Genomic DNA, 15,350 nt, shown 5'->3' with positions numbered 1-15,350 from the left:
TTGTTTGGGGCAACCAGGGAAGCTCCGATCTGTTCTAGAGATGGATGCTAAAAGAAAACACATTGCAAAAAGGTATATAATCCATCACACACGGGATGAGGGTGATGGGACACAGTTCCATTCTATGTCAGCATTTGCCCAGGGCTCAGAGTGCCCACCCCATCCTGCATAGCATCTCCCAGGGATGGAAAAACTCTTTTGCTGGGAGGTGAAGGCTTGCTGCCAACTTCACTGTTCTTTGAATAAATGCTCCCTTGGATCAGCTGCACGCGGGACGACTAAAGGAATTGCAAGGGGTTTTCTCCGGAGCTGTGAAGAAAGAAAACAACAACAGCAAAGGGAAGTGTGCCGTGCTGGAGGTCACACCTGCCAAGACAGCATCCTGTCCTGCCTTCTCCAGTGTGTCCATCCATCCATCTGTCTGGCTGCCGAGCGCAGTGATCACATGCATCCCGCCTGCCCCCTCCCTCCCTCCCAGCCCTGTCCCGCTGCGCTGCACGGCTCCTGCAAACTCGCCCCAAGCAGAGGAACTTTCTGCAGACAGGCTTCTTCATCCCCCCTCTGCTTCCCCTCCTGCCAAATAAGGTCTGGGGGCTTTGCTTCAACTCTAAAAACTGATGATTGCCCTTAGGAAGAGAAGCTCATGCTCCTCTCAGCTGTTCCCTGCTCTCTGTGCCCTCGGGCTGGCCATGCTGGGGGGTCTGTCCTGGGCTGTCCCCATGGACGAACAGGATTATTATCTGCAAGAGATTAGCAACAGGGATCACTATTACTCCTTTCCATACCCTGGTGAAGAGTATTTTTCTTTCACGGAGCAACCCGGAGAGGAAGGAACTATCCGTGCTTCAGAGCCAGAGGAACACCCAGGGTTCAAACCGAGCAGGAAAGAGTTAAAACCGAAGAAAAGCAGCAAAAAAGGAAAAGCCATTCTTGAACCTCCACCAGGTAACTTTTCACCTCCTCCTCCAGAGCTCAGAGGCTCTGAATCTCACACTGACTGTGACTTTTAACATTAATGAATATCCTGCTAATGGCAGTCTTGGTACTAATAACAATAATATGCTTGTGGTGGTGATGCTGGCAATGCACTATGTTTAATATCCTGCTGAACAGCTCTACAGAACTTTTACAGGCTTTTTAATCCCTTCCTTGTCAAGGGAAGGCTTTTCGGATTGCTAACATTAATTATTTTGCACTCTAGATAGGATGGTTTTCCTTCTTAATTGCACTTGACAGCTGGATTGTTGTGAGAGCTGCAGTTCTATGAGTAAATGAGGAGGGACAGATTCTGCAGTGTGGGCTGTCAGTAAATGCTGACACCTCGCTCTGTCCCCAGTTTCTTGAATATAAGAGAAGTTCCTGAGCTGATTTTGTTTACAGTTTTGACTTTCTTTGAGGTTTTGCTTTAAAGCCCTCCAGAGGAAGATATGTAGACATAGATTTTGTCTGAAATAGACCGAGTCACGGAAGCTCAATGTTGTTATCAGCCTGTAAAGCAGAGAAATTAAGCGACAACTAAAATTCCTTATTAAAAACAGACCACCTGCAATTTCCTTTGCGTTTTCTGCATGTGATTGGCTGAAAATATGCAAACATTATTAAAATGTGTAGGAGCTGGGTCAGCTGTTACCAGCCAGTCATTCCCATTAACAGCTAGTTGCACCACCAAATCTCACTTGCTAAGGACTGAGCTCCTCTTTACTTCAGGAAGAAACTTTTCATGGCAACAGCCATAGCACAGGGCATAAAGTTGGTAGCTCAAAGGCACTGCTGCATGCAGAGCAGCAAAACAGAGTGGCAAGAATTGTATAGGCATGTTAGCTTTTCCTTGTTGTATCCAGCCAATAGAATATACAGAATTTTCAACTGAAGGTTAATGTGGATAGAAATCAATTAGTTTTTGATTCACAAAGACTTTACAATAATGAATAGTGATAAGGAAATATTATTTGTGAAATCTCAAAGCTGTTTGTGGGGCAACCAGAGATCACAGATGAGAGCAGGACAAGCGCCTTTATGGGGGAATGGAGACATGAGACATCTACGCCGTTGGCTCCATCATAGCCTAGCTGCTTTTTGGTCTCAAATACTGCTTATTTTCTATCTAATCTGGGGAACAGTGGATTTTTAAGCCTTTAGGTATCAGGATTGCTCTTCCTCAGAAGAGTAGAGACAGCACCATTTTCCCACCTGTAGAGGAGTATTCTGCAGTTTAGCTCTGATTTTGCCTTTCCTGTTGGCTTTTTCCCAATTTCCCTGGCACTTTAACTACTCCAGAAAACGCAGTGGCAGCAATGAGGATGGCTTGTAATCTCTGAGGGCAGTTTTCATTCATCAGCACAAACAGGCATCCACCTTGCTGAGCACCTTGCAGGTGCAGAGAAGCAGCAGCTGTACCAATATCACCCTCCTTCATTGTGCATCCCTCTTCCTTTTCCAACCTGATTTGTTTAATGCACTGTAGATAAAGCAGCACAAAATTCCAAGTCTATCCACTGGGAGAGCAAACTGAGGTCTTACAGGCATTCTGAATATGGTCACTTCCTAACAAGATGGAATCACATTCCTTTTATACACAGGAAATGATGGAATAAGAAAATTTAAACAAACCTTCCATAAACCCTCAGAGAATACACCCTGTTGTGCACTGACCACTGGATTCATGCTGGATTAATCTCTTAGTATCCGCTTTTTGCTTTCCACCCTACCTGGCTCTGAGTTCAGGGAGATGTTATTTCCATGTTCAGCCCAATGTCCTGAACTCAGCCTCCTCCTCTATCTCAGCATAGATGGGCACAAGGCCAAGTATGGAAGAAACTCATGATGTGCCACCAAATTGCTGGGATCAGCTCAGTTGCTGCTGCTGCCACAGCAGCCGTGTGCTCTTTTTGACACAGCTCCCACCTACAGGAAGATGTTTTAGAGCCTGTGAGCTTTTGCATAGGTACCACATACAACAGATCCCCTGCACCAAACTTTTGCTCCAGCACACGGAGCCTTGACACCAACTCAACAAGTTGGTTATTAGACCTGCTACAGTATAGTGAAATGCAATGCATTTCCTCAGGAGCAGCTGAGCTATTTTAACTGAAATAGCCCTAATAAAACCTATTCAGACACTCAGCAAAGAGTACGGCTACCGTTTGTTGAAGAAGCAAGTAACTGAAGACAAGAGTCATATTCAAAAGGAAGTTTCAGGCAACTTTATCTGAAGAGAGTAATAAAAATTCTGGCTGCAGTATCAGAATTCTTTCCTTTTCCCTCTCCCAAAGACAAGCAAGGACACCACACAGCAGTCTGGCATGGGCAAAGAGTAGATGTACAGGTCCAGGCAGTGCAGGGACACCAAAGCCCCATGCCATATCATTGGGTATCTGTTGGAAGTGAATACGTGTACATCTGGAACCATGCAGAAGGGACTAAATAAGAAAACCTGCCTGTAATTTCTCACATTCAGCCCTTGAGAAAGACAAATAGAAATATTTATGGTGATAACCAAACAGCCATGAACAGCAGCTACAAGTCTGGCTGTGTGAATATGTGTACATGTTGTATATACGCGTATACATCCATATGTTTATACGTGTATCCAGAACTGGAATTAATTTATTGGACATGCAATAAACACAAAAAGTCTGCTTTTTGTGAGGCTCACTGGGAGCTGGGGCATGTGGAATTAATTATTTGTAACAAACAATAGGCTGGCTTGGAGCTGGGATGAAGGAGGCGGAGGGCTGGGGACGTGTGATCTGCCCTTTGGCTGAGCAGCTGGTACTGATCAGCCCAGGCTTGGAATCAAAGCTGAAATCAAACATAGCAGGCTGAAGGATGCAGCTCGTAGCAGATAACACAGGCTCAGCTTATTTCAGCTAATTATTAAGAGTGTGAGAATACAAACATTTCAATCTGTGAAATGTTATGGTGGGAAAAATTCTATGGATGTCAGTGGGGTTGCAATGTCTGTGTTTTGTTTTTGTTTTTAAAATATAGTTAAGAACCAATATTTGCAAAATACGTGATTCAGATAAAGTAACATCAGCCTGCTTTCTTGCCCTGTAGATGACTTGCAAATGAAATGGTACTAGGCCATCCCTGGAAGGTAAGCAGTTGGATTGACAGGTTTCTGTATATACATATTTCAGTTTTCTAATTCCACCTTTGCTTTTTTAGGCCTCGATCCAAAGCCCATTCAAATCAGTGGAAAGAGTCTCATTAACATCAGTGTTTTTCTTTTATGAGTTTTTCAATAGAATTTAATAAATGCCATCTCAGCCACCACCTGGGTGGTAAATCCCCACCAACTCTGTCTGCCCATGGGCCAAAATTTAACCTCAGAGAGGTTTATGGGGCTGAGGTGCCTGTGAACACGGCTTATAAATGCTTAAATGCTGCATATTGCTCTCGATCAGTTCCTACTCTCGCTCCTATTGTGCTTGAGTTTGCCACAGTTATCTCTGTAATTAAATATTCCTTTATACTTTTGTTGCTTTTCAGCATAACTATGAAATGATTTTAGAAAGATAATGCTAAAGACATCCTATTCCATATATCTGTTCAAGTCTAAGATTATACCATGCTTTCCAAAATACCATCTACAGAGCTTTCTTTGAGACCATCTATCAGGCTCACAGGGAGTGGAGAACAGGGGGATGTACCAAACATTGGCAAAAATTCTTCCTAGGAAACAAATTTGACTTAGACAATTATACTTGTGCTGGTGATTCGTCTTCTGTCTATAGCACAATTCTGATTGCTACTGGAAAATAAAGGAGTGGTGTTCATTTGTATGGCAGAGCTCAGAATGGTTTTTAGTGAACTTTTTCACATTCCACAGGTCTTCTATTGCCTGATTTCTGGGCAATCCAAAATACGCCACAATTTCCTTCCTTGTCTGTTTCTTTCGCCAAGTTTGTTGAAACTCTTCAGATACATCACTCTTCACTTCCCTCATATTTGTTTATTTTTGTGTAATATTGGCACACACTCAACAACGTCTTTTTTGTTGTTGTTGTTGTTAGATTTGTTTCTGTATATCTTGCATGGGTCAAGATCTAGTGGAACCACATATCAATTTTCAGCATCTGACATAAGACAGCCCATAACCCCAGCAGACGGAGCTGGGAATAAAAAGCTCTCTTTCATCATCATGAAAAGCAGGAGGATGAGCCTGGGGAAATCTGCTTTCTGTCAGGCTTTATGAGGCACGTGGACAAAAGGAAGTTTTAATCCAGTCTGAAAGGAGGTCAAGGAGACATGCTTCCTCCCAAGCAAAAAGCTGCACAAAGGCAGGTTTTGACCAGATAGGTGCTGAAAGCTGCTGCCTTCATTGGTATGTCCTATCAGAGGCAGTAAGTTAAGAATGCTGGGGGGAAATTGCTGCTCAGCTGGTGTCTGTGGAGGCATTAGAGACAAAAGGCAAAGAGAAGATAGCATGGCCAATGTCATGAGATACTGTATGAGATATGTCATGAGATATTGAAATGCAAAGTCACAGCTTGAAGCAGTGATTGAGCACCTGGTGGAAGGCAGGGCCAACCCAGGGCAGCTCAGGTGCATGAAATACAGCTGAGTGACCAGAAGGGTGGAAGCCAGGAACCAACCCTTTCCAGACCTCATTCAAGGGTTGGCAGTGGAGGTGAGGGAGTCTTGCTGGAGCTCCCTGCATACTGGAGGCCTTCTGAAGGTAGCAGATTTTGTCCTTTATTTTTGTGCCTATGGCTTTTATATTTGAACAAATTCTTGCTTGCTGTAGGCTGGGACCTTGCTGCTCTGCTGTCATTGCTGAGCTTTCCATTCTGTTTCTGGTATGAGGTGAGAAATGCTTAAGCATTTAGGAGAGTTCAGCGAGTGAATGAAAAGCTGAAACAAGGATGTCAACTGTGGAGAACTGGGAAGGTATTAGAATCACAGAATAATTAAGGTTGGAGAAAATCTCTAGGATCACCAAGTCCAACCCTACCATGCCCAGAGACCAGTTCCCTCAGTGCTATAACTTTATAACTTAAACATCTCCAGAAACAATGACTCCATCACCTCCCTGGGCAGCCTGCTGATAGATACAGAATGGGGACAGATATCTGAGGGGGGTGTGGAGTTAAGTACTTGGTTAGATTGTGGTCTTATAGATAGTTAAAATGTGGGCTTGTCTGCTCTGAAGAAGAGATGAGAGTGAAAGACATGGAATGGATAACTGAAAATACATAAGCAAAGGTTTCTAGGGTACTGGTTTCCAGCTAGAATAGAAGGAAATATAGAAGGAAGAGGTGCTTGTACTTGCCAAAATTTTGGGGTTTGGGGAGGGATTAGCTAGAAATGAGACTGAATGGGAAAAGGGGAGATGTAAAATGGGTAGCATGCTTCTAGGCTTAAAGGAAATCTAGGAGCAAGAGTGCCATTAAAGTCAGTTTTCTGAAGGCGCTTGTTGAACTTTGTTGGCAAGCTGAAGGTGGAGTAATGTCTCAGAGATGCAGCAAGGAAGAATTCATTAGAAATGTTGGCAAGATGCATTTTAGTGGAATGCCAGAGCTGAAAGCCAGGCAGCAGGAGGATGGCTGGGGTCTGGGAGAGAGCAATGACAGCAATAGCTTTAGGCAATGTGGTAGAGAGTGGATGAGAGGAGAGAGATGAGACAGCAGCCAGAATACAGCAGAGATAAGGGGGGGACAGGGTAGAGGCTTTGGTGTTAGGGAGCAGAAGGAGGTGGTAAGAGTTGTCAGAGGTCATGACTGCATACAAGGGCTGATATGTGAGTGAAGGCTATTCCATGGTAGGTGACTTATACAGAAACCAGGAATGCTATCAGTGTTGCTGCTATCCAACCCACTGATATCTTTTGTCTTCAGCCTCATAGCTAGTTCCCATTCCTGTGTGGTCCAGAGAAAGTAAAGCACTCCTGTGACTTTAAAACTTCTGCTCAAAATTCTTCAACTAGCAAGATCTTAGAATGAATTTATAGGACCTAGATTCTCTTTGGAATATTTCCCATAGATTTTAATATAACATGTGTCATATCCTAATTGCCAGATGTGACAAGCAAAGCTGAAAACATCTGGCTTTTAATGAGTTTTTTCATCTATCAACTTCTATTTTCTCCTCCAGAAATATGTAGAAAACATAACAGAACCATTCTGTTTAAGAGCCCATCCTTTAAAGAATGTTACAACAAAAGAGGACAAAGATGACTAAGAATGAATAATGAGCGGGGCCTTCAAAATTGGCCAAAACTTTCTGATTAACCACAGCTCCAATGAATAATATAACACGAGAAAAAATGTAGAATAAATACATTTGATTATGCTAGAGAAAACCATTTTCTATGATAATTCTCCCAGCAAGCTTCTCTGAATTGAAACTAATTTTTAAGGTGAAAAAATAGCTCTTTAGAAGAAGGATGATTTCACTGAATAGATTTTAATAATATGAACCTGAGCCTAGACCTGCTCCTGAAATGCCAAAGTTTTATGAGTTACTTGTTATTTAAGCTCATTCTTGTTGTTTTTAATGTTATTCTCTGCTCATTGAGCTGGTTAGAGGGGTCACTCTAAAGGTGCACGATTGAATCTCAATTATTTTTTGGTTTTGGCAGGAAGGCTTCTGTCAGCTAGGCGGACTTAGAAACTATCAAAAAGATGAAGTAGGGGTATTTGAAGGTATGGTGCAGAAGTCCTTTATTGAATTTTTATAATCTGAGCCTTTTCCTCCTGGAGTTTTGAGCCTCACCCAATTCCTCGTCTGCACAACAAATGGACTCCTGAAGTCACTGTCTAGGAACAGAGTTGAAATGTGACTGACATATTCACACAGAATAGCTGCTTGTGATTACATTAATATGATAATGCAAAGCATGCAATGGATCTGCACCTTCATGAGGTTATGTCTTTTGGTATTGCTTGTTTTATAGCGTGCAGCTCTTTGAAATAAATGTACAAATATATGCCCTTATCGCTCACTTTTGCTTATTCGTGGGGAAAAAACAAATCAACAACAACAACAACAAATTCTGATGCAGCTGAAATTTCAAAATCAAATGACTGTCCACGCAAAACACTCCCGTAGCCTTTACTCAGCTCAGTCATTTCCCAAGAGAAAACAGAGGAATAGTAATAATCAGTCATCTTAGGTGCAGGCACCTTTTAATTTTTCCACCCCTGGGAGATATCTTAATGGATGGTTTGGTCCTTCCTAATTCAATAAGCCATGAGTTGAAGGGAGTCTGTTTTGGATTTCACTCAAGGTTGGTCATAGCCGTCATATCCGTGCAGTTAGGTCTCTAATGCAGAAGTTAATTCTCTAGAACTTGCCTGAACACACTATCCATGCCATGACAAGTAGAAAGGAAATAACAGGACGCTCTGGGTGGTTGCTGTGTGTTGGAAGAGAGGAGCAAGGCATCTTATTCTCTGTGCAGTCAACAGGCAGTGCTAAATCAATTTGACAGGTGTAAAAGGAAAAGCGTTTCTCTTTTTTACCCATAGCTAAAGATGGCAACAACAAAAAAAAGGTGAGAAAAAACAAGAGGGAGATAGAAAAGATGCCAGATGGTGACTTGGAGAGTCAGTGTGCCTAGGAAGACATCAGAGGAAGTGCATGAGGATCATTTAAAGCATCTTTAGAATACTTGGTATAGTTGATGATCTCTCTGTCTCTGTTTGAGTTAAATTATAAAGCATGTTCTGGAGACCGAGATATCTAACTCTTCTTTTAGATATACAATCATTCCTTTCTATGGGATAACACTGATACTGGGAAGTAAGGATTTGTACCATATTATTATAGCATAAATGGAGACAAGATAAGGTTTTAATTCTTCATTTCCAAACTGTGAAATACATCATTTTTCTTAAACGAAAAGCTTTAGTGTGGCTTTCTGATTCTGGAGTGGCGTTTAAAGGAATTGTCTTATAAATGGGAATCTGGCTCAATATATTGTAAAATATATCTTACAATAATGTCTTCTAAAAAATTATACAAAATACTGATATTTCTGAGTTGGAGGAGCATGTTTTACATTGGGAAGAATATGAATGACTTCATATTCTGACACGTAAATGAACTGTAAACCCTTATTGCGTTGTCTGAGGCTGAGCCTCAGTGCACACACTGGGATTTGATATTGCAGAAGGTCACAACAAAGCTGGCATACTAGACCACAGTGACCTCCAGTAGCTATTAATCACAGCTGAAATTGAATATCTGATCATCTCGTCTATTATTAGTGAGTACAGATACCAAAATAATTATCAGGTCAGGATTTCTCACCCTTTATCCCTTTGGCTAGAGAATCATCCCCGTATTCCCCAGCCCTCATTTGGTTCCTTCTGAACTCTATGAAAAGTGCTGCAGAATGGGAGCAGAATGGGAGCTAATACTAAGCTTTAGCAGCTTGATATGAACTCAGCAAGCTTACCTGCAAGATGTGTATTCACATCAGTAATGAGAACATTTTAGCCATGTGGGCAATCACTTCAAAGAAGATAATGATCCTCTTCCATTATCTTGCCTGAAGGCCATGTTTCAAGCCTGGTATGTTTGAGATATATACAATACATTGATATCTTCATAAGATGTAAATAGACTCAAAATTGAGCATGTCTTAGTGCATAGCTTTTTTTCTTCACATTTCCAAATGTTACCACAAATGTAGTACCTTTCATGACTTTTGTTCTTGTTGGCTCTGCAAGATTGATTCTTCCATCTGGAACCTAAAAGGGAACCTAATAGGAAACCCCCAAAACCCAACTTGACTTTCAGATTTTTCTTTATGAAGAGGTCCAGTAGTTCTGTGGCCTTTGCTGTCACCACATTTGCCTTTTCCCCGTTCCCTCATATGAACTCTGGTGAGCAAAACAATCCCCTTCTCGGCCTCATTTCAATGGAAGTTCTGTTGACAAGAGAGTAGAGAGCGAGGCCAAGTAGCTCCTGATTCCAACACGTCTGAGATTTCCTGTAAGCTGCCTGATTGCACTAATCATTGTGGCGTGCTGGGAGACGTGGAGTTTGAAATGACAGCAACTGAACACCACCTCTTTCAACCTTTCCCAGAAATATTCTTATGTTTTCTTCTGAGAGACTGTATTTTATGGTGATAGGTTTATGGCTCTGCTTTACTGTCAGGGTGCTCCTAAAACTTCTCTCATATGAAGGGAAAAGTTCAAATTTTCTTTAAAAAGTTATTTCAAATCTGGATGTGAACGTTCCCTTACCTATGCTCTTACTAGTGAGCCTAATTCCCTCTTTGGCTTTCACATAAACTCCTTCTTCCCCAAGATAATTTTCAATGGTGTCATGAGTTTGTGTTCATGAGTTTGTGTTCATGAACTGAGTTCACCCCTTCTGAAGATTTTCATTGGCCTCCAGCAGAAATTTCAGCTTCAGCCAAAAGCCTTTTACATGTGGTTGTCTGAAGTAGAACTTAAAACCCTCAACAATATGAATTTTCTGATTGTTTTTTTTTCTATTTGTTTCTTACATACTGAGAAGTTACAAAACACACTTCAGAAACAATGAAATTTGACATCACACACTGGATGGCAAGTACTCCCAAAGATAGACCCAGTCTTATCCTACCAAGTGCTCAATCCACACTCTCTACATACTTCAAATTTCAAGGTAAAAGTCCACTCAAAACTCTGCTGAAAGTACATCTGGGTTGTGAATGGCCTGCAGGTATGGAATTTCCCAGAGTGGACCTATAGAGCTGATGGGAGGGAAGGATGAATAGCCAGAGGCAGTCGTAGCCAGGGCCCTGGACGTATCACAAATGAAGAGAAGAATTCCTTATAGGTATTTGGTCAGATGTGTTACCCTTAGGCTCCTCTGTTTTGGATCCCATTGGAGGACTGCAGTCCAGATGTCTTCCAGGCTCCCTTCAGAAGCATCTCACATCTGGCCCAGTTCCTTCACATCAGGTATTCCATCAGATAAGTGTAATTGACAAAAAGAGGCTCCCAAAGTCTTATTTCCTTCTTGTGGAGGGACAGATGATTGAGAAACCATATAGAAATGCAGAGAGCTTTGAGTTTTCTTCTTAAGACCTTTCTATGTGCTTTGTATGTGCTGCTATAGGGAGATACTACAGAGACCCAGAGATGGGTGGGATGCACAGCTCAAATGGGAGAAATGGGACTGAGATAAATTCCTTCTGAAATCATAAGGAACAGCATCTGTTCTCTGAGTGATCAAATTCTTCATTTATTTAAAAAGAAAAAAAAAAAACAAAAAAAAAACAACTAAATATGAGGGTTAATATACTACAAATCTTTCTTTTTTTTCTTTCTTCCCCGCAAAGTTCTTGCTTGGTACTTTGGATCTGGAAACTCTATAAAGAAAAAAGGATGATGTCTGCTTGCAAGCAACAGTTCAAGTCCACAATGAACAAAGAACAAGACTCTCATCCAGCAAATGAAGGCATTCATTGTTATTTTAAGCTATTAAATGAAAAGGAGGGAAAAATTCATGTGGATCTACTTTCTAAATAGTCCAAATCATGACAAAGGCTAGTAATATGTGGAATGTGAACTGCTGCAGACACATCTGAATTGTTTGACATTGCTAATAATATGCAGAGAGCAAATATATACTTTGTGCTTTTTAATGCTTGGATGCCAGTCAAATGGCAATGACTGAGAGAGTCCATACAGTCTTCTGAGAGGACTAGAATGGGAAACCTTTCAAAATGTAATTAAAATGCTAGGATGAAAGTTATGCGGCTAAAATGCCACTGAGATCTTTGAAAGCATGGAGAGAAAATAGCATGCAACTGTTTTCCTGCAAAACTTCCTGATTTCTATTCATTAATTCTGAACTAATTTTTTTCCTCCCAATTAACGAGTTGAAAAACAATTTGTTATGCTCATGGAAGCTTGCCTTGAAACTTTTTCTATTCCACTGCTTTCCAACTGCAGAATTCCCATGCCCACTGAATGCTTCCAGCTCCTGTGGGTGGTTGGGAGGGTGGGCGCTCAATGGCAGTGACTGATTTACTGATAAATCCCAGATCATGGCCTGAACATTTCACATCAGCACATTCAGTCTTTGCATTGAAAAGAGTCTGTTGGAAACATTGTGGACTACTGCTGCTGTAAGACTTGTGCGAGTAGTGTCTATTAGAGACAAGCAGTATATATTGGGGTTTGTTTGAATGCATTCCAAGGATCCAAAGGATAGTAAGGGCACATCTTTTGGTGTGAGCCTTAAAGAAGAACATATGTATTCACACGCACAATTTTAAACTCATGAAAAGCTTGTATTTGATGTCAGTTGAAGACTCTGACACACTCAGCTTTGCATCATGGAGACTTCCTATGTGCCAAAGGTTTGGCCTGTGATTAAGTGCCTTTTCTGGACCAGAGGAGTGTTTTTAAACAAAGCAAAGAAGATGTTTAGACAGAATGAATTTTGGGAAACTTTTTGTGGGCTGCGCAAAGCTGAAAGTTCATAGGAAGCTGGAATAAGGTGGAAGGACCTCTGGACACTCAGCCATTTGGATTGGAGAGGTGCCCACTGTTTGAGATGTTTGTCTGAACCTTACTTGAACTATTTCAGCTCCTTTACTTTCTAGCATGGATCTGGAGCTTTGCAAGAGCCTCCCTGCAAAACTTCCCTTTAATCCATTCAGAAAAACAGAGTGCCATGCCTTTCAGCATTTCTGCAGGCAGGAAGACCAGAGGTTTGTAAAAATGTTGAGCCCTCAACATTTCAAAGATATCAACAGAGCTCTTAAGACCACGGAATCCTGGTACTTGGTCTTGAGGCATTTTTTTCCTTTTTTTCCTTAAAGTTCACTAAGTTGTATATTTCATGGCTAGCTTAAGGGCAGACAGAGATGGGGAGATACAGTGGATGGCCCATGGTGTGTTTGAACTCTGCTTTCAGGGTGCACCAGCTGGGACATAGGGTGTGCTAAAGGAAGGGAAAAAGCTTTGTTACATGAGTTCCTAAATGTTTTTAGGATTTCCAAGTGTAGCCAAAAGGCCTCCATTATTTTGTGTGTGCTCTTTGCAAATTTCTCATCCCATCTCTAAAAGCATTTCCACTATTCAAGACTGTAATTGTATCAACTGTTTCTGCTGTCCTAGTATGGTATTAGAGCTAAGCTTGGGGGAAAAAAAAGAAAAAAGAAAAAATCCACCAGAAAGAATAATTAATTAAACAGCAAACAAGTCAACTGAATTTATTTTTCTCTTCTGCCGTGCTCAGGAAAATACAAACATTCCTTTTTAAGGGCTGGGAAGGAGCACGTGGTTTGAAATCAGGTTAATTGTAAGCACATAACTTTCTTCCTAAATCCTTGTCTGAGTAACAGCTCCAGGCACTACGGTGACTCCTATGCTTTTTGAGGAGAGTTTGCTCTTATTAATTCTTTGTATTATTTCATAAATAGCAGTATCAACAGATGTGATTTGGGGGAAAAAATATGTAAATGTCTAAGCTCCCTGCTAGAGCAGACACACCGTGTCTCCGTAACACCGAGCCTTACTCTGTATAAAAGGTTTTAAAACCAAGTTGGATGGATTTTAGGTATTTCCTGTCACAGGCTCTCTATATAGGTCAAGTATTCAGCCCAGATGTGCAACCTGGAGGAGGGCTGGGCTGCAGCTGAGAGCAGCGTGCATGGGGTGGTGGCTCACAAACAAACCAATGAGCATTCCCATCACTCCTTGACAGTTCCTCGTGGTGGGCAGCCCACTGCTGCTGCTGTAGGAAGAGGGGCAACTCAGTGCAGGGAGATGCTGCATGCACAGTTAGGTGCTGGGGTGGTGATGGTCAGCTCTGCTGAGATGCTCAGCCCATATTTGGGCATCTTTTTGCCTTGTGCATGGAGGTGTGTTTGCAGCTGTGTGTTTGACAACTTAGAGGGGAAGGGGATTTTAATGCCACTTAAAGGCCACGCGTCCTTTGGAAAGACTTAAAACTGGCAAGGATTTGTTTTTCATTCAGCAGAGGAAAAAAGACTCTTAAAAAAAGTGGTCACAGGTATCATTACAGATACAGAATACTTCTACATTCTGTTGGTAAATGTGTATTTTTAGTTCTAATCATGAAAAAAATGAAAGCTGACATTTCAACTCACAGTTAAGATGACTAATGACTGTCTGCTGCCTAGAGGCACTGCTCCTACTGCTCCATGGTGCTGGCACTGAAGCTTGCTGGCTCCCACCAAGAGCTAAGTCAGAGAGCTAAACTGGTAGAAAACAGCCTTCTCTGGAACCCAAAAGTGAATAGCAGAGTGATTCTATCTTCATCACTCATTCACTTGGCTTAGGCCTTGGACTGCTTCATCAAAGGAACCTAATGCATCTGTTTTGATATCATATTCAGCACATTTTCCATCTTTTTGGAATGTCAAAGAAATGCAGTTTGGTCTATTCTAGAGCTTAAACTCGATTGGAAGTTGAATGGCATTAAGTGGAGGTGGAGCAGACGACATTTAAGGAGATTGCTTCCAACTCAAATGATTCTGTGATTCCTTGAAGTACTGCTTACTGGAAGGTGGCACATTTCAGTCTTTCCCAAGTGTAAATTGAGTACTTAAGGATGGAGGCAACAGTAACTATGGCAAGAAGATGTAATGGTTCATTACTGCTATGAAGAACTCTTTTATAATTGTTCAGGTTTTTTTCTGCTTGATGTCTGTGGGCTTCGTGTGTGTGCTAGGAAGAGAGAAGGTGGTGGGACTAGATGACCTTAGTGGTCTTTTCCAATCTTCCAATTCAATGTGTCTATTGCATGATATCAGTGACAAGATAACACTCATTTCAGTGAAGTGATGTGTTTGTAGAGAGTGGAGTTTGTATGAATTTCACTACTGATATAACTCCAGGTTTGCCTCCAATTAAAGCTTGTAGAACACTTTGTAGATGCATATTTCCAGGAGCCAAAGCAATTTTTTCATCTTATGCATGTTTGAAGAATTTCATGCCTATGCTGTTTGTCTGTACAACTGTGCTCTAGTTATGACTATAGTCATAACTATAGTTACTGCTTCAGCTTCTGTAGGAGCACGGAAGAAATTGATTGTATCATAAGACACTTTTGTACAACTGTTTTATGCAGTTGTACAATTTTTGGTAAAATAGACTCAAGGGGAATCGTTCAATTTGTAAATTTTTGCACTTCAAAAGTGTCTTGTTTATTGGGCCACTGAAGTATCTGATGATAGCAGCTATTTTGTCTTGTTTTTTTTTTTACTTGTTAATGGTATTCCAAGTCTCAATGTTTATTTTTAATAGCTACAATTATGTTCTTATTGTAGAATCTTTGGTCCTGCAGTATACCTCAGTGATTTGATATTTTAAGCTATTTTTGGCTTGAGCACATTGGATAGATACACATTTTAATGGTTCTTTTAG

At 41.3% G+C, this 15,350-nt stretch overlaps 1 protein-coding gene across 1 annotated transcript in view; it reads left to right on the top strand.

The window, feature by feature from the left end:
* The first annotated feature begins 479 nt into the window (after positions 1-479).
* The window catches only part of CPXM2 (carboxypeptidase X, M14 family member 2), a 69,530-nt gene continuing 54,659 nt past the window's right edge, over positions 480-15,350 (top strand). The window contains exon 1 of the mRNA XM_048946598.1: positions 480-945. Coding sequence (XP_048802555.1) covers positions 618-945 — 328 coding nt within the window. The 5' untranslated portion in view covers positions 480-617. The remainder of the gene's footprint in view (positions 946-15,350) is intronic.

This window comes from Lagopus muta, chromosome 5 (assembly GCF_023343835.1).
Source record: "Lagopus muta isolate bLagMut1 chromosome 5, bLagMut1 primary, whole genome shotgun sequence".
NCBI lineage: Eukaryota > Metazoa > Chordata > Aves > Galliformes > Phasianidae > Lagopus > Lagopus muta.
Note: the sequence above shows the minus strand (reverse complement) of the source record. Positions and strands in the feature narration are given on the sequence as shown.